This window comes from Lynx canadensis, chromosome B1, assembly GCF_007474595.2.
Source record: "Lynx canadensis isolate LIC74 chromosome B1, mLynCan4.pri.v2, whole genome shotgun sequence".
In the NCBI taxonomy this organism is placed as follows: Eukaryota; Metazoa; Chordata; class Mammalia; order Carnivora; family Felidae; genus Lynx; species Lynx canadensis.
Window position 1 is genome coordinate 32,442,705 of NC_044306.2, and position 25,750 is coordinate 32,468,454.

General features: G+C 47.2%; 1 protein-coding gene across 11 annotated transcripts in view; it reads right to left on the reverse strand.

The window, feature by feature from the left end:
* DOCK5 (dedicator of cytokinesis 5) overlaps positions 1–25,750 on the reverse strand; it is a 221,998-nt gene that overhangs the window by 145,017 nt on the left and 51,231 nt on the right. For all 11 annotated transcript variants that reach the window (XM_030312351.1, XM_032592834.1, XM_032592835.1 and 8 more), the window contains exon 2: positions 15,757–15,840. In XM_030312351.1, coding sequence (XP_030168211.1) covers positions 15,757–15,840 — 84 coding nt within the window. The remainder of the gene's footprint in view (positions 1–15,756; positions 15,841–25,750) is intronic.

The following is a 25,750-nucleotide window of genomic DNA, read 5'->3' on the forward strand; positions in this document are numbered from 1 at the left end:
CTGTACTCCAAACAGGATGAATTCAACTCAGTACAAATGACGTATTTTTTAAAAATGAGAAATGACTCTACGCCCACTAGAATGGTTAAAGTTAAAAAGACTGTACCAAGTGTTGGTACAGATATGGGCAATTAGAATTCTCTCACATTGCGGGTAGTTTCACATCAGATTAAACATACACATGACCTATGACCTAGCAGTATCTCTACTTGGAAGTATTCACCCAAGATCAGTATACGTAAGTGACGGATCACTAAATTCCACTCCTGAAGCTAGTATTACACTGGATTAGTGTTATACAAAGACACGCATAATCCCATTTATATACAGTTGAAGAGCCGGAAAACTTACACATGGTGACCTACTTTGGAGCGGTAGTTGCTTTTTGGAGCGGGAATTGTGCGGAAGAAGGCAACAGGGTGCTCTTTGGGGCAAGGGAAACGTTCTACATCTTGACTGGGAGTATTAGGTACATGGAGTGCATTCGTTCATCAACATTCATTGAACTGAATACCTAAGATGAGTATATTTTCCTGTATATGAATTTCACTGCAATTTTTAAGAGCCATGCAAAACTTTACACTATCAAATGAGCATTACAAAGTGAGCACCTCAATGGGGCACCTGGGTGGCTCAGTCAGTTGAGTGTCTGACTCTGGATTTGGGCTCAGGTCATGATCTCACAGTTCATGAGTTCAGGCCCCGCACTGGGCTCTGTGCAGACAGTGTGGAGCCTGCTTGGAATTCTCTTTCTTCCTCTCTCTGTGCCCCTCCCCAGCTCGCTCTCTCTCTCTCTCTCTTTCTCCCAAAATAAATAAATAAACTTTACAGGAAGAAACAAACCAAAACAAAGTAAGCACCTCAAGGTGATCTAGAATTCCATGATAATGACATTGCTCCCAAATATTACTGAATATTTTTGTCCGAAAATGCCTCCGAAAGCAGTGAGGCATGTATGAAAAAAAAAATCACAGGACCATTTTTCCACCATTTTTAATTGTGCCTCCTTAAAACATCATTGGTCTTCACTGCTCATTCTGTGCTCCAAAGCAAATCTGAACGAGTTTTGCTATTTCCGAAAGTTCAGCCACAGATCGGAGATTCATTTACTCATTCAACAGAGAGATGCCAAAAGAGAGAGACGTACGATGTCTCCACCCTTCCGAGTCTTGCTTTATGATGGGAAGAAAAACACAAGTATCCGTAAGCCCCAGCAAATAACCAAGTAACTGCACATGGGGCTAAATGGTATAAGGAAGGAGAGTAATGTGGGGGAGGGATGAGTGGGGGTGGGGCTGCCTTAGAAAGTGTGGTTACAAACTCTCTTGGAGGAGCGACTGGAGCCAAGGATTTACATCACCAACGTGACCATTCATTTATTATACATAAAAACACTGGGGGCTCCTGGGTGGCTCAGTTGCTTAAGCGTGGGACTTCGGCTCAGGCCATGGTCTCGCGGTCTGTGAGTTCGCGCCCCGCGTCGCGCTCTGCGTTGACAGCTCAGACCCTGAAGCCTGCTTCAGATTCTGTGTCTCCCTCTCTCTCTGCCCCTCCCCTGCTCATGCTCTGTCTCTCTCTGTCTCTTAATAACAAATAAACGTTTAAAAGAAAAAAAAAAAAACCACTCACTGAATGCCAGCAGCCCAGACGTCGTCTTCCAGGAGGAAGGAAATAGATCCATAAACAAATCATTAAATACAAAGGGCTTCTAATGGGAAGGCTGGAAGACACTGGCACACAGAGGGAGAATTATGAATGTCCTGAAGACTCCAAAGGCAATTGCTGAGGGGGACTCAGGACTTCCTGCACCATAAAAGCATTATTTAGATGTGTAACTCATGGAGTTTTGTAAAATCTCTCATTTTGCAATCCCACAATGAACTAGCCACCGCCCCCCCCACAAGAACAGTAAAGAGTTTTTGTGTTGTAAAATATACATAAAATTTACTCTTTTAGCCATTTTGAGGTATTCGGTTCAGTGGCGCTAAGTGCATTCACGATGTTGCGATAATGTTGCGATCCCCGGAATTAAAGGCCAAAAAACCAGACAGGGAGCCCTTGTTTATACACACCATGACATGGGGGAGGGGAAGGGTCAGAGATGATCCCCAGAGGGAGAGCATGTGCTAAATCCTGTTCTTTTTCCTTTAAGTGTCCCCTGGTCTGGGAGTTTGCTGGGTATATGGCACGGTTAATTAGGCCAAGGTCAAAGGTCCATCCCCTGTGGGCCAGGTAAACCTGTCCGGGTTCGCTGGCTGGTTTCCATGGCCAAAGCCTGCCCTCCCATCCCCGAGCCGATGCTCCTCAAAGAGATGGCTGAGGTCCCTCCGGGGAAGCTGGCGAGCTGGAACAGCTGGGTGCAAACTCCTCAGGGGACAGACGGATACAGCTCACTGTCGGATCCTGGTTCCTAGGCAGGCCAGAGCTCTCACTGCCGGCCAGAGCCTCCAACCGCAGGATGCGTGCTTCCCAAAGGCAATGGGCAGCTCACCAGTGCTTTTGGAAATGAGGTCAAAGGCAGGAATGAAAAGGATGCAAAGGCAGTCAAAGGTGATTCAAGCCCGTTATACCTGTTTGGGAGACAAATCAGGCTTCCCAGTGAAATATCTTCGCTCACTTTTGTGCCTTTATGATGCACAGATAGATGCTGTTAAGTCTGAGCTCCAAAGGAACTCAGAGTCCCCTGAAATTTAACACCCTTACTTAAAAAAGAGGAAACACGGGGCGCCTGGGTGGCTCAGTCGGTTAAGCGTCCGACTTCAGCTCAGGTCACCATCTCATGGTCTGTGAGTTCGAGCCCCGCGTCGGGCTCTGTGCTGATGGCTCAGAGCCTGGAGCCTGCTTCCGATTCTGTGTCTCCCTCTCTCTCTGCCCCTCCCCATTCATATTCTGTCTCTCTCTGTCTCAAAAATAAATAAAAAAATGTTTAAAAATTAAAAAAAAAAAAAAGAGGAAACACAAGCAAGGAATGGGAAAGGTTGTACAGAGTCAACCAGCGACTTAGAATCTAAGCTGAGAATGCAAACACAGGTCTCCTGCCGCCCGGTTCCTCACTGCCTCCGTGGCCATGCAGCGGATGAACGGGATGCTTGCTCAAGGCAGTGCCTCCCACGGGAAGGAAGCTTGGCCCTGGAATCCAACCGGTAGAAAACCCATGCACACTAGCATGCCAAGTCAGTGGAAAAGAAAGAGATGTGGGTTCCGTCTTTCACTTTATTTCTTGAGTGAACAGGAAAGAGCCCCGTCTTTGCGGTACCTGGCACATCGCGGGCAATCCGTAACGCTCAAATGGCTTTATCAGAGAAGGTCTTGTGAGCGAGCCAGTGGTCACGGACAGAACAGATGAATGCAAGGCCAGAACCGTGCAATAAAATCTGCACCTCTAAAACCAGACCCCAAAGCGAGGTCTGAGCAAGGCGTGGGGTCCCATGCCCAACGGGCAGAGCTGGGCAGACCCTAAGCACCAGCCTGGAGGCCAGAATGTCCAGAAAAGAGGAGGCGTGGCTCCTTATGAAGACTCGTCTGAAATGAAAAAGCCCGGTTCTGTGCTCACCAGGTCTGCGGGACTCCGTTTCTTCAACTGTGAAAGTAATTAGGCTTTCGTGTCTTAAATTTCCTTCCACAAAAACATTCAACCTTTTCCCCCCAGTGCGTTAGCTCATAAAATCCGAGTCCATAGCTAAGAATGCCCAAGTTTCTCCTCGTTGTCTACTAGAGATGGTAATGCCAGAGACTTCTTTCAACCAGCCAACACCTCCTGAGACAGGCAGAGGGGCCTGGTCCAGGGTGGGGGTGGGGGCAGACCCAAGCCACAGCCGGCACGACGGAGACACGAGTATCCAAACGCCCACCGCAAAAGGAGGAAACCTCCCTTGGCTTCACAGACGCCCCGAAGCTCGGCGACACCGGGGGAATTCAATTTCCCCTAGTCTGGTCAACATCGTCGCTCCGGTTTGCCAAGTCCCTCTTTCCTGGATGTCGCCTTTTCCTTCTTTCTTGTTTAAGGCAAAGCAGTGCAGCCAGCAGTCAGCTGTCTTGCCAGGGGCTCTTGCCACGGGCCGTCCTCCGTGACGTGGGTCTCTAGCTTCTCCAACTAGTTCAAGGAAGCTGAAAGGACAGGATGCGGCGCGACTCACCGCGGCGCCCGGATCAGCATCAGTGCCGATTTGCGAGAGGGACAAGAGAGGGATGCAGGTTTGGGAGTGAGGAACCCACGAATCCAGCAAGATGTATTTAAGGAGGCCCATTTCCATAAAGACCTATGTCTGGCTCCACGGGGCTCCGAGGGGTTGGGAGACTGTGCACCCCAAACCCCGCTCTCAAAGGCTCTCTAATCTCGTCGCTAGTGGAACAGGGACACGGGTGAGGGGAAGGCACGCTTGCGTGGCCAGTTTGCTGAGGATTTCTGGAAACGCAGCGCAGGCTGCTCTTTTCAGGTAACCGTCTGAGCCTACTGAGGAGGACACCGAGGTAAAGGGCACGCATAAACGCGGCCTTACTCTCTCAGGGGAGAATGGAGGCCCCAGAAAGAGAGGAAACTCCTCCCGGGCGGAGTACCGGAAACATTCGTGTTTTAGCTTAGAGCACAAGTAGGGTGAAGGGGGCAATGCTCCCCTTGCCGATGACCCAGCGCCGTCCAGAGAGCCCCACCAGTCTGGGACACTTAGTACTAACTTGCTCCGAGTTCCTCGGCGCGATGCATCCTAAAAACGAAAGGGGAAAGCTGTACTTACAGACTCTCAAAGTGAACCGCTGGGCTCCGCCTTGAGAACCCAGACAGAGGTCAGGACGTGCCGCCAGGGGTGTGATGACATCGACAGTGGCAGAAGCCGAGGCGGGGCCCAGCAGCGCTGATGGCACCGAGAGTCTCAGTAGCGGAAGGTCAGCGGCAAGGCCACGAACGGGAACCACACGAAACCTTCCGAGAGCGCCCGAGCCAACGACCGCTGCGTTCGATTCTGATGCCCTCTTTACTAACACAAGCAGGAGGGTGCCATCGGGGACGCCAGTCGTCCGTTCAGTGGCAGACACATACAGGGAGGGAGACTGCTTCAGGCTGACCGCTCTGCTTCTCTTGCCCCCACACCTGAGGGGGTTGGACACACTATCAGCGACGGCAGTCCAGCCCCTCCATAATTCTGACCTCGTGTGTGTGGACTGGGGGGACAGGAACCCGTATCTCTGGGTGGAGATGACTGTGCTATGCTCCCCTGGAATAGACATGCCTACCTGCTCAGAGAAAGCCAGCTCCTGAAAAGAGGTGGGGGGGGGGGAGGGAAGGAGTGGGGGGAGCGGCCGAGACACGTGGGCACTGGGGGTGCAGCGGGCCCAAACACACTCTGGGCTTTGAGAGCAGGGAGGGGACCACCTGGCCAGAGCAGCAGACAAGTGTGGCAGGGCCGTGGAGGGGAGGACGTTCAGGAAGGGTTCAGGGGCGCCTGGGTGGCTCAGTCAGTTAAGCGTCTGTCTTCGGCTCAGGTCATAATCTCACGGTTCGTGGGTTCGAGCCCCACGTCGGGCTCTGTGCTGACGGCTCGGAGCCTGGAGCCTGCTTGGGATTCTGTGCCTCCCTCTCTCTCTGCCCCTTCCCCACTCATGCTAGGCCTCTCTCTCTCTCTCTCTCAAAAGTAAATAAACATGATGGGGCGCCTGGGTGGCGCAGTCGGTTAGGCGTCCGACTTCAGCCAGGTCACGATCTCGCGGTCCGTGAGTTCGAGCCCCGCGTCAGGCTCTGGGCTGATGGCTCTGGGCTGATGGCTCGGAGCCTGGAGCCTGTTTCCGATTCTGTGTCTCCCTCTCTCTCTGCCCCTCCCCCGTTCATGCTCTGTCTCTCTCTGTCCCAAAAATAAATAAACGTTGAAAAAAAAAAAATTTTTTTAAAAAAGTAAATAAACATGAAAAAATAATAAAATAAAAATTAAGAAAAAAAGAAAGAGCTCACCCCAATGCAGACACATTTGGGGTGGTGGTAAGCTGGTCTGCCAGCTACTTAAAAAGCAAAAAAGAACCTCACCCTCTTTGAAAAACTGTATGTCACATCCAAAATAGAAGAGTCATTTCCTCAAAGGCCTCGCAATGAAGAAAGAACATTCTACTTGGAATCCACAGGGCCAGGGTGACAGTCACAGTTTACGACTTACTAGCCGTGTAAAGTTCCAAGCTTCTTAACCTGATTTTCACATTTATTAAACGAGCATCAGTAACTCTGCTCTCCCCGGATTGAAAGAACTAATATTCAGTACATGAAAGCCCTTAGCTCAATGCCTGGCACAGGCAGGAGACGTAAGATGCCAGACAAATCTGGCACCGAGGGTACCAGTGACATCATCCAGGGGCTATCTCCTACCTCCAGGGCCATTGTCTGGTTCCTGTGTTGATGACGCTAGACTATTTAAAGTTCTCTTTTCTTTGTTTTCTGAGGAATGTGTCTGTGCTCCCTGGAAGAAGAACTTCTCTAAATCATTCTTAAGTTCCTGACGATGAACTGAGCCGAAGCAGACGTAAGGCAGCTGGAAGCTTCACTCCAGACCCGGAGCACCTGATAGGATATGCTTGTAGTTTCCAAGATGGTAAGTTCCCTGCCCCCAAGGAAATCATGGAAAAGAGGACTTTAAGGGAAAAGTAACCAGAAAAAGTTACCGAAACAGCGCGGGTGACAGGAAAACCATATGACAATGGCTGGAATAATTGAGAAAATGGTGCTAAACAACTCAGGGTCTGAGCAGATACTGAACGCAGCCAAAAAAGAACTCAGAAGTTACCAAAATAGGGTATTTGGAGGCCTGACTTGACATTCGGTGGGCAATGAACGTGACAGGAAGACTTAACAAACAAAAAGCTCTCCTCCAACCCCCTCCCATTCTTTCAACTCCAACTCTAGTAACAGACTCTTCAATCTATATTGGTGGACACTAAACAAGTATTCAAGGTTAGAAATTTAGTGTCAGTTACTTTTGCCACCTAGAAGATGGACTACCTTGCCAGGTACAGTTGTTTAAAATCTTAGATTCCTGGGGCGCCTGGGTGGCGCAGTCGGTTAAGCGTCCGACTTCAGCCAGGTCACGATCTCGCGGTCCATGAGTTCGAGCCCCGCGTCGGGCTCTGGGCTGATGGCTCGGAGCCTGGAGCCTGTTTCCGATTCTGTGTCTCCCTCTCTCTCTGCCCCTCCCCCGTTCATGTTCTGTCTCTCTCTGTCCCCAAAATAAATAAAAACGTTAAAAAAAAATTAAAAAAAAAAATCTTAGATTCCTATTGGCGAAGTTGAGTGCGGACGTATTTAATACTGATCAGATGACAAACGCTGGGGACACATACACAGAACATAAGGGTCGGACTGAAAATCTTTCTGTGACAAGAATCCTGCCTATCTTACTCTGTGCACAGTTCTTTGTAGCCTGAGTTCTACACGGCGGCGAGGCAAGGAAAAGAACCGAAGTTCCCACCTGCTTCTAAGACTGGTTCGCGGGATTCAGGTTTCTCAGGCAGCATGTTTTCTATGACACTTTCTACTGGAGGACTCGCCTCTACGGGTTGAATAAAACGGGGCACTCCAGCACAGAGTGGGTATTTGTGATGCCCAAGTCCCCCTGTGTGCTTTTTGAGATCATAAATTGCCCTTATATTACCATGAGCAAAGTGGAGGCATACGTCAACCAGAATTCTCTCTCCAGATACAAGCAAGAGGAGAAATATGGTTCTCGTATGTGCCCTCAATCGATCTTAAATTTGCCTCTAGGACTTTCTCCTTACGCTGATCGTTCACAGAGTCTTACCTATGCCACAATGCTTTGATGTGCTACGTTTCACAATGGAGAAGAGACACCTAAGGCATTTTCGGTAAAAGTTATACACCAAATAATGTGAATGGCCCAGCATTCAGAAGTGTGAAGAGAGCCATGCGTGGTTACGTGTTATGTGTGGGATGGAAGGAGCTTGCTCACTACTTTGCCACCTTCTCGACCCCTTGATCCCAGCAAGATCCCTTGGAGGTGGAAATTAATGGGATGCCAAAAACTCAGGAAACCATTCCTCCAGAGCATTCGCCAAAACACTTCTGCTTTCAGGCTGGGCTTGCCTCTTCAGCTGCATCACGACAACGTAACTGAACGAAGGCACCGCTCGGAAAAAAGTCCTGACCCCTATGCTAGGAGGTGCCGCGTCCTGCCTCCTAATATGCCAGTAACCTAAATTTTAAGGATGGCATTTTACAAGCACATCCAAATATGCTTCTGAGAGAAGAAAAGGCACTCTCCGTTTGCTAAGGTTAAATCTGAAACTTCTCACCGGTTCTGCTCTTAATTAGTTTTTCTTGTAAACACACTCCCGCCGCCACATCCATCTTTTGGGAAAACACGTCTCAGGAACACATGTCCCCAGGAGTAGTAGCTGACAGGCAGGACTGAAGGTAAAGGTCAGACAGATGTGGGAAATGACCGGCACGCTCAACAAGGCCTAATTTGCTTCCCAGGCTGATGCCAAAACGTTTGCACGCAGTCCTTATCATAAAATCCAAGCCGTTGGGCTCGCTGCCAGTGATGTGTGTGAAAGGCAGTGGTTTTTAACCCTAGAACATGGCGAGGCCACGGATTCTGAGTTACAGTATACTTTCAATGATCTTGCCCCGCCGGGTGACAAAAGCAAATGAAAGTTACAAACACATCAGACGCCTTATTTCAGCTTCTACCCAGTAGCATTTTCTACATGCTGGTAAGAACTGAGTTTTTACGAATTAATCTCGATTTGCTTTTGTCTCTTACTCGTCTGTGATCATTGCGCAAAGCTGACCACATGGAGAAGAAAACACGAAGAGGTACAACAGGGGCATGTCAAGGCTACCGGGCTGTACAGGACGGGAAGGTGTGACAATCCCTCTTCCTGAATCAGACATTCTGAAAGAGCTCAGTAAGACCTTACGGTATCAGATGGTCCAATACGGGTCCACTTAGCACATCTCAGAAAGGTGCTTATTAAGCCTCTGCTGGAAAAAAGTTCTTTTTGATGTTCCTGTTAGAGTTTTGTCAGCCACGGAACCAAAATTCAGTGCCATGGAACTCTACCTATCTGCCAGGATACTGCCCGCTATACTTACTCACAAAAAAAATCCTGCTTTAGGGGCGCCTGGGTGGCTCAGTCAGTGAAGCATCCGACTCTTGACTTTGGCTCAGGTCGTGATCTCACGAGTGTGAGATCAAGCCCCGTGTCAGGCTCCACACTCGGCAATGGAGCCTGCTTGGGATTCATTCTCTCTCTCTCTCTCTCTCTCTCTCTCCCTCTCTCTCTCTCTCTCTCTCTCTCCCTCCCTCCCTCTCTCTCTCTCCCTCCCTCCCTCTTTCTCTGCCCCTCCCCTGCTCATTCCCTCTCTTTCGAGATAAATAAATAAGCTTCAGAAAAAGCCTGCTTTATAAAGATAAGATTCAAGATACGTACAGCTGAAGTCATAATCCATATGAATTCCTTCTATTATAAGGGAATGGATTTCTCGATAAAGGTGCATTTCAAAACCGGCCTCATTCTATACAGAAGAAATAACATGGGTATATTGGGACTGCCTATATATACACAAATGTTTCTTTTTATTTCAGCTTCTCAAGATTGCCTGTTTCCTCGGGTTCCAACGCAATCGTTTGTGCTATGCTTTGGGCCGCTACATGTTACACTAAAACTGTACAAAGCTTTGTGCTGTACTTGCTTCCGTAGAGCTTGGAACGCCTTTGAGACATTATCTCATTTTGTTATGGCCAATTGTGTTATGCTTACCCTCAGAAATCACTGTTAACACCAGCCACCCTCTCTCCTGAGCTCGTGAGTGGTTTATGGGGCTGAAAACGAATCCATCAATGCATATGAATCAAATGCAGGAAACCAGTACTCATTGTTGGAACAACAGACCCTTGGGCATTAAGTCACTTATGACTGGAATTTGGTTGATCACAGGAGAGGAGAGCTTAATGGTAACAAGAATGCTGTAACCTGATTTTTCAAAGCACTTTCATTTAATCACTTTCAATTCAAGGAGTGACCCGATTTTAGATGCAATGACCATGACACAAAAAGAGTTTAAGTGTCCTGCCCAGGATGGTCAACCTAGAGAGGGACAAAATCATCTGATCTAAAGCAGTACTTTCTGCCTTCTCCCCTCTCCCTCGCCATCACCCAAGTCTACTTCTGGTCCCGGTAATATCATCCTTTTTCCCTCACAGCACTTCGAAGTATCTGAATTGTTTTGTTTACTCACTCTGTTCTCTTGTTTTTGTCTATCCCTCGAATGAAAACCCTGTGAGCACAGGAACCTTGCTGTTTTGTCACTCAGGTGACCTCAGTGCCTAGGGCATCTCTCGTGTTCAATAAACGTACCTAGCACAGCATAAGAGCATCACCACTTGCTCAGCAAGTTCTTTTGAGTGAATAAATGACCACAACTGGAATCTCCAGAGAGCAGCGATTTTCCAGCCACGCCCACGGATCTGGGGTGGGAAAGAACACTCGAGAGAGGGAACAGCCACCTCGCTACCAAATCCCTGGCCTGGTTAAAGAAGCGAAGATATGGCAATGACTACAGGCCGGGCTGATGCCAAAGATGAAGAGAGGCGAGGCCACTGGCTTCAGTCCTTGAGGGATCTCGTTCCCTGAAAAAGTCTCTGAAGGAACATAATTCTCGGGGGCCACTACAACACGAGCAGTACACACGGCCGGTTCTCCGTCCCTGCGCCCATTTTTAGTAGCAAATGAAGGTCAGGAGCAAGGTGACGGAAAGCAGTGAGTGATAAGCGATAGCTGGTCACTCATTTGGGCTGTGGTCTGGGGGCAAAACTCAAGTAATCGGACTGGCACTTCCCCAAAAGGAAAAGTTATTATATGACCCAGCAATTCCACTCCTAGGAACATACCTAGGAACAAGAGAACTGAAAACATACGTCCACACGGAAACCTATACATAAAGGGTTATAGCAACATTACTCATAACAGGTGAAAAGTGTAAACAACTTAAATGTCCATCAACGGATGAATGGATAGATAAAATGTGATGTAGGCATACAATGAATATTATTCAGCCATAAAAAGATAGGAAGTACCAATACCCGCTGCAACAATGACGAGCCTTAAAACCATTGCACTAAGCTAGTCACAAAGGGCCCCATGTTACGTGAACGGTCTAAACGGGGCAAATCTCCTGAGACAGACACGAGGTTGGTGGTTGCTTGGAGCTGGGGGATAATGGCCACCAAATGGGTACAGGGATTCTTTCTGGGTTCATGAAAACGTTCTGCAAGTAGACAGTGATGACGATTGCCCTTTAAAGGACAAGGATTGCCCTTTTAAGGATTGTATCCTTTAAATGGGTAAACGGTATGGTATTTGAAATAGATCTCAACGCAGCGGTTACTAAAAACAAAGACAACAAAACTCATGCAATAACCAAATCCTTCTGCAGTCTGCTGCGGATGGGGGCAATGTTGGAGCCTCCCATATTTCCCTCATAAGAGGAGAACAACTCTGACTATGATACCTGGGGTTTTGTGGAGGTGACTGCCACCCTCTCTTACTCTCCACGCTAGCTTGCCTTGCTCCGTCAGGCTTGCTTTGGTCTTGTCTTTTGTCTTCATTCCTTTAATGGACTTCTGCAGAACACCTACTATGTGCCAGGTGCTGTGCAAGGCGCCGGCCCTACAGACGCAAGACGAGCTGGCTTTGCCTTCAAGAAGCTACCACTTTCATAATTATTCATGCGACCACAGGCCAGGAAACAGCAAAAGGAAGAGCCGTGAGTGGTTTTCGGTGATGGGTTGTGGGCAGAAAAGAATTTTCCGTAGCTGGGCTCCAGAAAGGTAGACTCATGTCCATACCGGAAAAAGCACACACAGGTCTGGTGTGCGAATATCTCAAAGGCAGGGTGGGGCGGAGTGTGCAGGAGGAGGGGGAGCCCCAGGAGCAAAATCAGACAGGAAGCTGGAAGACACAAAACCCCTCAGGCCATGAAATAGTGCCAGCATTAGCCTTAAATTCCATCTGGCAGTACTCTGGGCGTTTCCATTTTGTTTATTTATTTTATTTTTTTTTTTTAAAGGAAAGAAGAGATGGGGGAGGAGGGACAGAACTTAAGTTATTACTCAGCATTTCCACCCTGTTTAATGTTTGCAAAGTACTCCTGCACTCAGTCCTGAACTGCCTGAAATAATAAAGGAATTTGAGAACCCAGCCAAGAACTCGAAGTACTTAGGAGACATAAGAACCTATCACTGCATCTGGCAAGGTGGGCACTATTAAAAAAAAAAGAAAAAAATTAATCCCAGGGGCCCCTGGGTGGCTCAGTCGGTTAAGCAAGCGTCTGACTTCGGCTCAGGTCACGATCCCGAGGTTGGTGAGTTTGAGCCCCGCCTCGGGCTCTGTGCCGACAGCTCCGAGCCTGGAGCCTGCTTCAGATTCTGGGTCTCCCTCTCTCTCTGCCCCTCCCCTGCTCGTGCTCTGTCGCTCTCTGTCTCAAAAATAGATAAAACATTTTTTAAAAATTAAAAAAGAAATTAATCCCCTAAAATGAGCACTATATAAAGACATCATCCAATACGGTAATCTCTGTAAAACCGACAGGCCTCTTGGTGGTGGTAAAGGAACTCCGTAAGTTCATGTTCTAAGTCTGCCCATTCATACCTTGACACACACCAGGTTTCAAATGGGCACGGACAGGGGCGCCTGGGTGGCGCAGTCGGTTAAGCGTCCGACTTCAGCCAGGTCACGATCTCGCGGTCCGTGAGTTCGAGCCCCGCGTCAGGCTCTGGGCTGATGGCTCGGAGCCTGGAGCCTGTTTCCGATTCTGTGTCTCCCTCTCTCTCTGCCCCTCCCCCGTTCATGCTCTGTCTCTCTCTGTCCCAAAAATAAATAAACGTTGAAAAAAAAAAATTTAAAAAAACAAATGGGCACGGACATCCTTTTTTGACGTGAAAGAGTCCTGCGGCACCCCAAATATTTTATGGTAGCAGTTAACAAGAACATCAGCTTCCTGCGGTCAGGACTGGAGCACCGGGACCATCATACTCAAGACGCGGCATCGATGGAGTGACAGGTATTTGTGTGACTGCCTATCAGCTGGGCCAGCGCCAGCGAGCTCCAAAACACCAGGAGCACTGTGGCTTTTGGCCTCAAGCTCCAGAAGGTACTTGAAATGGAGGTGCTCGTGGATCTGGATTACGTTTCAATCCAACCAAGCTCAGTGACCTCCTCGGCTGGCTCCAGAGGAGTACTACCTTGAGGAATGTCCATGGGTCAACTGGGAAACCACTCGGTAAAGACAGAGCACAAATTTAAAAGGACCATTATATGAATCCTAGGAGGACAGAGTGCTTCAATGAGCGATTCCAAAAAACTATGTTCGGGTCACGTAACGATGAAGAGAGAGCGTTGCAAATGTATTCAAAAGACATCACCTACTTTATTTCCAATCAACTCTCCGCTCTTCCCTCCTACACTCCACAGGACACTTGGAAAAACTTGACAAAACCCACCACATGCACACATACTGCAACTCTACTACGGTCAAGCGGGAATTACCAGGTCGAGATCTGAAAGAGATCAAACCTTAGAGAGACGAGGCCAGCGTGTGAGGCTCCTCTCTTCTTGGGGCAACTGCCGAATTAAGAAAAGTTTCCTGAATGGCCGAGCAGCGTTTCTGATGGCCTGGTGGGTCCAGGAGAACAAAAATGGGGAGTCCTAGACCGCCAGTGAGTTGGCTGTAATTTCAGACAAACTAGACTAAGGAAAAAAGCAATCCTACAGACAAAACTAACGGTAAAAAGATTTAATAAACAGGAATTAAAAGTTCAAACTGTTTAGAGGCGCCTGGGTAGCTCAGTCAGTTGAGCGTCCAACTCTTGATTTCAGCTCGGGTCATGATCCCAGGGTCATGGGATTGAGCCCTGCATCAGCCTCCACACTGAGGGTAGAGCCTGTTTAAGATTCATTCTCTTTCTTTTTCTCTCTCTCTCATTCCCCTCCACCCCCTGTTCTCGGCCCCTCTCCCCTGCTTGCACTCTCTCTCTCTAAAAAAATTGAAAAGTGCAAATTGTTTCAGTACAACAATTCTAAAATTGTACGTACCTAAAAATAGGTCTGAAAATATATAAGGCAAAAAACTGACGTCACCGTAAAGCATCATCATTGACATAAACTGTAAGCATGGTGAAAGACTGAACACTGTTCTCTGATGGAAAATGGAGGAACACAATGATGTACAGCAAATTTGAAAAAAAAAATGATAAAGAAATAAGAATCTAACCGTCATCCACAGATGGTCCTAACATACATTCTTTTCAAGCCTATACGGAAGAGTTTCCAAAGCCAAACATACGCCTTCTGCCTGTACAATGCAAAAACGTGTAACACAGATACTAGCTAGAATGGATAAATCTGGCCCCTGACAAAGAAGTATGACCTAGTAAGGCCTGAGGGGACTGTGGTTTCAACAAGCAAAGCAGTCTTGAGATCAGACAGTAAGTAGATTGTCCCTTGTGTCTTGGTGATTTAGGGACAACATGGAACCGATGTTGGGCTGGACCTGAGATGGCGAGGATGAAAAGAGCAAAGAGAGGGGGGTGTGGGGAGAGTCCGCACGGCCCTCTCCCCCTTCTCCCTGCCCCTGGGAGCTGCATGGCTGTGCTTTGACCTGTGTGGAAGGGAGAGGAAACCCTGGCCGCCTGCCTAAACATAAAGGGAGGCAGCAGGGATAATAGAGTCTTCTATGCAATCAGGCAGAATGACTTAGGTTTTCTATGGCCAAACCCTGCTTCCTTTTCCCCTGGCTTCCCAGCTTTTCTCCCCCCATTCTAGGCAAGTGCATTAGATTCCTAATGGCCACCTTTGCTATTCCGCTGTCACAAGCATTTACATGGATGAGGGCAAGTGTGGATCCTGAAAATCTAGAGATCCTGATTCTAAGAAGCTTCACCCTCTGAGAAAAGTCTTCCTTGCTGCCCACCTCCTTCCTGCCTTACTCTTCAGAGGGAATAGACGGGCCCCGAAAATTGGTCTTTGCTTTGATCCTCAACTTTGGTGGCCTGGACGCATGTTGGTGGTACTCTGGGATTTGAATTAGAAATGTGGATACGTGGAGGGGTCCTGCCGGGATTCAAGCTCCACTGACATGGAGCTACAAGCCTCGGGTGGGGTAGGATGCGGGGGGGAGTGGGCACGACCTGTGCTTTTCAGACAAACCAGGCGTGCTGAGTACTTCCCTACAGCCCACTGACAGGTTAACTGGACCACCTCCCCAGCCTGACCTAATTGCAGGAAATATACTACGGGGCTTTCTGGACCTGCTGTAGCCCTGACCTAGTTCTGTGAAAGGATCTCAGCAGCACCAGTAAGTCTCTCCCTCATTTCTCCCCCAATCTGGCAACATTTAGTGCTGAGTAGAAAGAGCCACTTAATCGGCAGTGTTTCCTTTGCGCGGCAGCCAATCCAGGGTCCCACGTGGCTCCTCCCGGGCCAGCACGGTGTCGGATCCTTCTGCATCCGCGGCTTGGGGTTCAGCTATTCATATGCTCTGACGTTCTGGGGTCTGAGCACGGTGGCACTCATGTATTTGGCTGGCTGTGTTGGAAATCACTCTCAGCACAAAGTTGTATAGCCTAAGTACTTCCTGGGTTTTTTTTACTAGCACCATTTCAGGAAGTAAGGCACGTTGATGTTTGCTCGAAGTGCCTTATTAATAAGTAACTTCCACTGTGCTTCCCTTTCCCCGTCTGGCAGGAGGCCATCCAGACTTACCCTCATACATCTCCAGGATGTGAACCGTGTCTCCGATCTCCAAGGAGAGCTCCACATCTTGAGAGGCATTGTAGTTATAGATCGCTGGAAATGAGAAAGACACGGGGGAAATGGCATCAGTGGCGGTTAAAATACAAGTCACTACACAGCACAGTCAGTGGTTAATGAATTACTTATGGAACGAACAGCCCTCTATTTAATGATTTTGTGTGAATCACCCACTGTAAAGCAGAGGACATCCTCCTAAACCCCCGTTACTGGTAATTTACACTCGTTCTTCCAACCGGCAAAAATTGGTTGGCTGTCTACGACACGTTGTGTTCGAGGCCGGGGACAGAGACAAAACCCACAGGTGGGGTCCCTGCCCCAGGGGTTTTTAATAGTCCAGTAGAGGGAGGAAGATATTAAATGTATTATGTTACAGAAACAACTACTTCATTTCAATTGGGGGAAGAGTTATGAAAGAAAACACCAGGCTACAATGAGAATGCAGTGTGGGTTTCTGTAGGTGGGTCCCTTGTCCATCAGACAACAGCCAGCCTCCATCACCACTGAGCTCAAGATCTCTAAGACACAGAATGAGCCATCTCCCGGCTTCGCTGGCACAGTAATTGGGAGTCAAAAGGCCACTTTGAGTTCCATCTACCCTGTAGGAGCAGACTAACGCACAGTGCAATGTGGAGACGGCCATCTTTTCCCAGGTCTGGGCGTCCTGGGGAAATGGATTGCCCAGCACCTCCGCATCAAGGTGACCTCAATCACCACATCCTCAGGACTGGCAGTGACTGGGCCAGATTATGGAAAATAGGCTAAGTCTGATGATTCAAAAAGATGACAACCCCGTCTTAAGATGGGTAAGGGCTCCGAAGAGACATTTTACCAAGAATCATATATGCTGGCTAAGAAACACACGAAAGGGTGCTCATCGTCATTAGTCATCAAGGAAATGCAAATTCACCACAAGATACCATTTCACACCCACTAGAATGGCTATGGGTTTTTGTTTGTTTGTTAGGTTTACTTATTTGAGAGAGAGAGACAGAGAGAAAGCGAGCCGGGGAGGGGCAGAGAGAGGGAGAGACAGAATCTCCAGCAAGCTCCGAGCTGTCAGCACAGAGTCTGACACGGGGCTCGAACTCACAAACTGTGAGACCATGAGCTGAGCTGACATCAAGAGCAGGACACTGAACTGACGGAGCTACCCAGACGCCCCGGCTAGAGTTTTAAAAAGGTAGACAACTGGCAAGAATGTGGAGAAACTGGAACCCTCACTCATGGCCGCCAGGAATGGAAGACGACACAGCCTCTTCGGAAAACAGTTTGACAGTTTCTTAAGCCACACATAAATTTCCAGTACATTCCCAGCAATTACATTCCCCGCTCACTCTGAAGAGAAATGAAAACACATCCGCGCGGCAACTTTCTGTGACTATTCCCAGCTGCTATGGTAGGCAGAAAAATAGCCTCCCAAAAGATAGTCACATCAGATTTCTGGAAACTGTGAATGCTACCTTACGCAGCAAAACATTTAGGCGCGCCTGGGTGGCTCAGGTGGGTAAGCGTCTGACTTCGGCTTAGGTTGTGAACTGGCAGTTCATGGGTTTGAGTCCCGCGTCTGGCTCTGTGCGGACAGCTCGGAGCCTAGAGCCTGGAGCCTGCTTTGGATTCTCCCTCTCTCTCTCTGCTTCTCCCCTGCTTGCTCTCTCTCTCTCTCTCTCTCTCAAAAATAAACATTAAAAAAAAGAATTGGGGTAAGTTAAGGATCTTGAGAGGAAGAGTGTTTTCTGGATCATCAGCGTGGGTCCTAAAGGCAATCACATGTGTCCTGGTAAGAGAGGGCCAGAGGGAGTTTTGGGAGATGCACGGGAGAGAAGGAAATGTGAAGGCGGTGGCAAAGACTGAACCACTGTGACCTCCAGTCAGGGACAGACACAACCACCAGAGGAGGTGGCAAGTAATGGAATCTCCTCGAGAGCCTCTAGAAGGAGCACTGGCTATCAACACCTTCACCTTATACTTCTGGTCTTCAGAGCTGTGAACATAAATTTCTGTTGTCTTAAGCCACTGAGTTCCTAGTCATTTGTCACAACGGGTCACAGGAAACCAAAGTAGCAGTATTATTTACAACAGCCCAAAAGTGGAAATTACCCATCCACTGATGAACAAATAGATACGTAAAATAGGATCGATCTATACGATGGAACACTACTCAGCAGTAAAAAGGGATGGAATAAGGACACAGGCTACAACACAGGTGAACTTCAAAAAATTTATGCCAAGGGAGGGGGTGCCTGGGTGGCTCCGTTGGTTAACTGGCTGACTTCGGCTCAGGTCATGATCTCACGGCTCATGAGTTCGAGCCCTGCATCAGGGTCTGTGCTGGTAGCTCAGATCCTGGAGCCTGCTTCCATTTCTGTGTCTCCCTCTCTCTCTGCCCCTCCCCTGCTCACACTCTCTCTCAGAAATAAACATTAAAAAAAATTTTTTTTTTTTAAATTATGCTAGGGGTGCCAGGGTGGCACAGTCGGTTAAGCGTCTGACTGTTAATCTTGGCTGAAGGCATGATCTTACAGTTCATGAGTTCGAGCCCCGCATCAGGCTCTGTGCTGATGGTGCAACACCCACTTGGGATTCTGTCTCTCCTTCTCTCTACCCGCTCCCCGACGTGTGTGCGCATGCTCTCAAAAATAAATAAACTTAAAAACATTTAAAAACCATGCGATATGAAAGTCCCATACCAAAAAATCCCATATTTTAGACCTCTATTTATTTGCGATGCCTAGAATAGGCAAATCTACTGGAAATCGTGCAGCAAGCAGTAATCACTTGTTGCCTGGGCAGGGGAGAGGACGGAATAGCAACTGAGCACAAACAGGCACCAAGGGAGCTTTTCAGGCAGGTGGAAACATCCCCAAACTAGATTTTGGTGGTGGGTACACAACTCTGAAAATTTACTAAAAGTCATCCAGCTTAAAAGGGACGGATTTTACAGTATATAAATCAGAGTTCAATAAAGCTGCTTTTGTCTGTTTGTTTCAGCAGGTTTGTTTCTTGCCCTCGCTCTCTTGGTAAGCGATCTGCGTGGTTCTAGGAAAAAGGAATCACCTTTAGAGATTCTGTTCTTGCCATTCGCCTGACGATCCAAGGAACCAAGATGTTCCCCATCCCTGCAGCTCTAACGAGCACATGAGGATGGTCGCTAACTCATCTGCCAGATCCCACAAAGGTCATTGCCAACTGTGGGTACTTCCTCTTTCTTTTTAAAAAAAAAAATTTTTTTTTTTAACATTTATTTATTTTTGAGACAGAGAGAGACAGAGCATGAACGGGGGAGGGTCAGAGAGAGAGGGAGACACAGAATCTGAAACAGGCTCCAGGCTCTGAGCCGTCAGCACAGAGCCCGACGCAGGGCTCGAACTCACGGACCGCGAGATCATGACCTGAGCCAAAGTTGGACCCAACCGACTGAGCCACCCAGGCGCCCCTTCCTGCTCTTTCTTGAACCTGCAACACATCCTGTGTCTGCAGCTGGCCCGGAGGCTTCTCCCTACATCACAGGCCGTCGGCGATGGAGTCCACACCTCTAGCCACATCTTTTCCAAGCGGCCTCTCTATTTGAAGGGACTCACCCAAAGAGTGTTCTTCTGTAGTCTTGGCACAGAAGCCTGGACAAGTTATGTTGAAATGAATTTACTATTGAGCTTTTGGACTAGACAATGAATTCCGAACGCGGCTTGGCTAATGAAGTGGGTTAGGAGAAGCTGCACAGGATGTAAACATAGCAGTGAGTTCCTGATGGATTCCTCGACCCACTGAAGTTCACTTCCTTCGTGTGAGAGCCAGGGGACTCAACTGTGTTGCCCACTAAGTAAATGTCTGGTTTACTATAGGAAACGTGGATCTCATAGCCTTGACTCCCCCTAGTCCCCATTCACTGGGGACTAGTTCCTTCCAGCGGCCCCCCTCTCAGATGGAAACAGGAAGTAATGAGAGTGACGTGTCACAACGTGTTGGGTAATGACCAAGCTCTATCTCTTCCTTGTTCTTAGTTATCAGAAAGTAGGCAGAAACTCTCAAAGGCAGCATCCAGCAAAGAGCTACCAAGGATTGTTATAAACACACACACACACACACACACACACACACACACACACACACAACATATAGACCAATATGTTTCCTTAACTCCTAGGTTCCTAAATTTTCCAAAATTATCCTGGCCTTACTCATCCTCGTTAGTCTCCATCATCTGCCAAATGCTATCCTCTGCTCCAGTCAAGACTCCTACGGTCTCCCTAAAATCTGTGTTCACTCACGGTTTATCCCTCTTGGGAACAACAGCTCATTTTTTGGATACACACACGTAACAATCTGAAACTCCCATTCACAATGCTATTCAACAAGTGACGGCGGGGTCCCTGGTTGCCTACAGGAATCTCTTTCTCCTGACATCTGACATCTTTTCCTTCCGACGCAGTTTGGGTGATTAATCGCAGATAACTTTGCTTATCATCCGCCACCAATTCGAAAGGAAAACTCCTCACAAACGAGGACCCCGTTGCATCTTATTTTCGTCTCTTTCACATTTCCAGACCCTGGATTAGACGCAAAGAAGGTGCTCAAGGCACAAGAGTGACTTTTACAGAAGCTACCAATGGATTCGGTTACTCACCGCTTCTTCCCCAAACTTTAAGATGCGTCTGTCTTCCTGAGAAACGACAGCTGTGTTTCTGCACCGCTCAAGAGAGGGATATCAAAATCACCGCGCCTGCTTGCTTTTTGCTTATTACACAAGAGAGAATCCGCCTGCCCAACCCCAGCTTGCGGAAGATTCCCATGGGAAGCACATCCCTCCCAAAATGCCTTTCGCTGCAGTAAAGTCGTCAGTTAGAGGACGTTCATCCGTTTCACATCTTTGGGCAGAAATGCCAACGAGCTTCCCGACCACTCGGGGCTGTCCTGTATTCGTTCCAAAGGCGCACTTTTGAACCACGCCCTCCCTCTCCCGCTCCTTATTACACCTCATTTCCATTGTACTGTGTACGATTTTACTTCCATACGCAACACGATAACTACAAGAAGTGCACGCCGTGTACCGCAATGACTTAATGAGGAAACAGATTCAGAAGAGGCAGACACCTTGCCCCCAAGTAACCCAGCTTTACAAGCAGCAAAGCTGGTAAGGGACGCAGCCCTGTGATGATGCCTTCCTCACATTTTACAAGGCTGCTCCAGAATGGTGCCTGGAAACCAAGAGTAGAGGCTCACAGATTCTCAACGTGATGCCTGCCTTAGATTTCTCTCATACCATGGGAACCCAACGTCCAAAAACAAGCTTGATTATACAATTCGATGACTGGTAATCGTGTCGTCTGCTAGGCTGGTGCTGTTTTTAAAAACAGGCAAACAGCTAGCGTTCAGCAGATTGTGCCTTCTCCCCTGGAATGTGAGTAATTCTTATGGAGAAAGACAGATAAAGGGGGAAATGAAGGAAACTCTGAGGGTTAAACAAAACACAATTGAAGACTCAACTATGCCACTTAGACATGCATGACCTTGAATGAGTTCCTCAGTGGGAGCCTCGGTTCCCTGTCTGTAAACTAGGCATCAGATCAGATGACTCTAAGGGTCCCTGTGGCTCCAAAATCCCCTGATTCATGAGGTGATGAAAAGAAGCAGGAGAAACAAGTTGTGCTGTTTTGAACTGGCGGGCCCACCGCAATCTCTTGTTTTGTCTGAGGAAATTAAACAAGAACAGGGAGTTGCTGAATATAAATTGCCTGGCTGGCAGCTATGCGCAAGGTTGGGAGGGAAGAATTGCGAATTGTGGGGATTTCCCCCTAAGCAGCTTACTGTTTAGATCATCAAAGTATGATTTTGCACAGCCACGTAGGTAAGACGGTATGTCTACAGATGTCAAACAGCTTGCATTTTATCAAATCTTTGATTCGGCCTTTCCTTTTAAACCAGGCTTGTAGGAGGGAGGAAAAAAGAACTTTGAGGTCTTCAGACTCTGCGACAAGAGAACAACAAAAAAAAAATAACACGAACAGGACCCGAAATGCGGATGGGTTTTGACAATGAAAAGTCTATGTGTTACTAGTGGTTAATCTGTCTAATGAATCAGGTTCGTTCACGAATCTTCAAATTACAAGCCCTTGAAGAATAACACAGCATGACATTTTCTATTTAGTCGTTTGGTAGAATCTACAAAAGGAAGATCCAGCAAGCCTAGAATAAGGTCCCAATCTGAGTTACCATTCAGAAAATTGAAACAGATGACCAAACTTCATCTTCTTCATTATTATCTTGACCTACCTACTCTCAGCCATCAGAACTACAAAACTGAAAAGAGGCACATCTCACGTTTGATCTTTGCCCTGGAGTTAACGCGGGGATGTCCCGAATGGCCAGGTGGACTTTTTTCTTTTGCTCTTTAATTCCAGTCTCCTGTAAGGACCAGAGGATCCGATTCAACAGCAGGTCTGACCCCAAGTAAAAAAAATCTATGGTTTTACACTGAGCATTCCATTTAGGTTCCCAACTAATCTTTTCAGGATGAGACGCTCATCCCGCTCTACTCAGAACTCTCCACACCAGGTGCCATCGAATGAAGACAGCAGCTTATGCTTCTCCCTAACAGTAGAAGCAGTAGAACAGCAGAACCTCCTCCCTCCACAGGAGCAGGTTCTTACGGGCTTCTTAATTCACTCCCTAGACTACTGAGGAGGAGAGGATGTATTGACCAATTCATTGGTAATTCTTTAGAAATCTCTATTTTAAGAATTGTATCTACTTGTAGGTGGAGTTGATAATTACACTGAAACTGGAGAGCGGTTTCACAGATCTAAGTTCAACTAATTTACTGATTGGCTCGCTGTTACCAAGTGGTTACTACGCGCCGTCTCGTTTAAACGAATATGAAATTAAATGTACACAGGATGTTTAAAGGAACAAAGCTGAAACGAGATTGTTCAGAAGTATAGGGGGAAATCTATGATCTACAAACATGCTGAGCTTTTCCCCATAGCTTCCCCATCGAAAAAGTGAAGGCAACAGTACATTCTTTATACGATTTTGTGAAGCCCAGAGAGGAGAAGGTATGCAGAATCCCCAGGACCGTGACTAATACCTGGCGGGCACTGAAAAAATGGCGGCCACCTTCCCTTTTACCCCTTCCCTTTTTTGCCCTGTCCAGCTTCCCACTTTGAGCATGATGGCAACCACATCCTCAAAGATGGATGGACACTATCACTCTCACCGATAAGCCAGTGGAAGTCACTCAATGAAAACTGGGAATCAGGAAGACCTACAGAGAAACAAAACAAACTGGCCCCGATAGGTCTTCCAAGGTTAAGGTTGCTGGACAATGAAGTGCAGGTGTCCCTAAGGACGGCAAAGCCGTTTTCCTACAGGAAGCTAAGAACGGAGTTCCCCTAAGAAGCAGCAGGAGAGCCAGGGACTATTTGAATATTTTAACCATTCTCTTGCTGTCCCTTCCAGCATTTCTACAGTGATTTAACTGAGGAACCAGGGTGTCAATACCCCAGATGACTCAATCACTTACTGTAGTACCCTCAATCTGGACACAACATTACAACGCATTCTATTATTACTCATGCCTACGGTTCTAGCAGCTTCTCTTCTTTTCCACTGATCTCTTTCTTGTTAAGAAAAAGTAAAAGAGAAGAAAATACGAGGGCAAGTAAGGAAGGGTTTTAATGATGAATTAAGAAAAATTTGACTAATGAGCCCAGAACACTTTCCCCCAACCAAATAAGGTATTAGTCAGGTTCTTCTTGGTATCTCTTCTTATTAAATACAAATTAAATAGATCTGAGATAAAAATGGTCAGATCTAAGATTGTGTCAAGTTTACTGCCTCTAACTTATGGACAGAAATCATAACTCAGGAATAGAGAATCTGAAGATAAAAGCCACAGATTATTGTGGAATCTAGAACAAGCATCTTGAAATGACAGGCAAAAACGTCAGTGACTCTTTTCTCCATAGAGACCTGAATTTGAGACAAAACACAGCTCATGGAGAAAAGGAATGATCCCTAACCAGGCTGCAAAACCCATTAATTTGAAAGCATCAAGCTGAAAATAAGAAAACAACCATAGAAGGTTGGGACCTGGGCATACATCTCGGCAGGGCCTGTCCCAGGGCAAGCTTGGCTGGTCGCCCTTCCAGGGCCCACATCCAGGAGGGCCCGATTACATACACCACAGTCACGTCATACTGCGAGCACAGTGAGAAGACAGAGTGTGTGTATACACGGCCAGGAGGGAAGGCAGGGATGAAAAGAGTAAACAGCTAGGGAGAAGGTCAGAGACCAAAGAAATCTGGGAAACCATTTGGTCAAATCTCCCTTGTTTCATAAAGGAGGAAATGGAAGCCGTGGTGTGTGTGTGTGTGTGTGTGTGTGTGTGTGTGTGTGTGTTAGTTGAAAAGTGATAGCTGAAGATAAAACCAAATTGCAGTCAGGCCACCGAAGGTCCTTCCCACAGTCTGGCCAAAAAACTACCACCCTGGACTCATACAAGTCATTTAATCTTTTCAGGCTTCAATGTCCTCATCAATAAAGTGACATTTGTGAACTGGTATTTTACCTGCCTCTTAGGGTTACTGTAAGAAATGAAAGGAAACATAAAAATGAGTAATTTTTAGTCATGTCTTTGGAACCGTGGTATTTCAGCATAAAAGACAAGTACAAATTTTAAAAAAAGGATAAATAAATCTAGGCTAATCTATTTGAATTAGAAATATCAGTACGGGGGCACGTGGGTGGCTCAGTAGGTTAGATGTCCGATTCTGGATTTCAGCTCAGGTCATGATCTCCTGAATCATGGGTTTGAGCACCACATCGGTGCTTGAGATTCTCTCTCTCCCTCTCTCTCTGCCCCTCCTCTGCTCATAAGCTCTCTCACGCGCGCAAAAAATAAATAAATAAAAATAAAAGTATCAGTATGAATCTGGAAATTTTTCCTCCTAAAAAAATAAATATATATGTATATATGTGCATATAATAAATGTATCTGTATATAAGTACATATATATGTAAATACACACACACACATAGATGAATTTGATTTTCACTTGTGGCCATAGTGGGTCAGAGAACACATCAGGGGTCAAGTGAACTCTCTCGTCTGAAAGATCTAAAAAAAATAGGCAAAATATGACTCGTGGTTTTCAGGCACCAAAAGCACGTAGTGCAGAGGGATGTCCGACAGAAGAGAAACAGATGAGGTAAGTCTACAGGTGCCTCTGGTTACTGCTTGAAAAGAGTCTCCAGGCAAATGTACAGGGAGAAGAAACACAAACAGACCTGGGTAGTCACCCTAAGATGAGGAAACAGAGTTGAGAATTCAGGGTCAAGGTGGCTAAGATATGCAGGACAGAGATTCAGAGGGGAGTTTCCCTCGAGTCTATAGACAATGACTGGTCGACCCATGTATGCGAAGCAAATACCCGAGGCCAAGGAAAAGAAGCCACGAGAAAAGAACGGAAGAAGCAATTCCCATTCCTCACACAGGGCTAGGAACAGCCCTGGAAAACTCACGTTTTCCACAACCAGAGTGGAGAACTTTGTGATACGTGGCGTCTACTCTGAGTACCAGAAGGGTAGCGCCTAAGAGTAGGGTAGGCAGTGCAACCAGATTGGCCCTAAGGTAAAGGCTGTGCGGGTCCTGCCTAACTGAGACCAAATGCAAATGTGAAAAGAATAAACATCTTCCTCATAGCTGCATCCCAGAACAAGGCTCACACTCCCAAAGAGATAAAATTTACAATGTCCCAATACCAGTTCAAGATAACCAGGCATGAAAGGATGAAAAGTCAGGAGATACACGAATCAACAGCAGAAGACCTAGAAATGGCATAGATCAGGCAACGGAGCGTGTTCCAGTTAACTAAAGGATTCGAACCATGCAAAGCATATTCTTTGACTACAATGGAATTAAACTCACGGTCAATAACAGACATTAAAA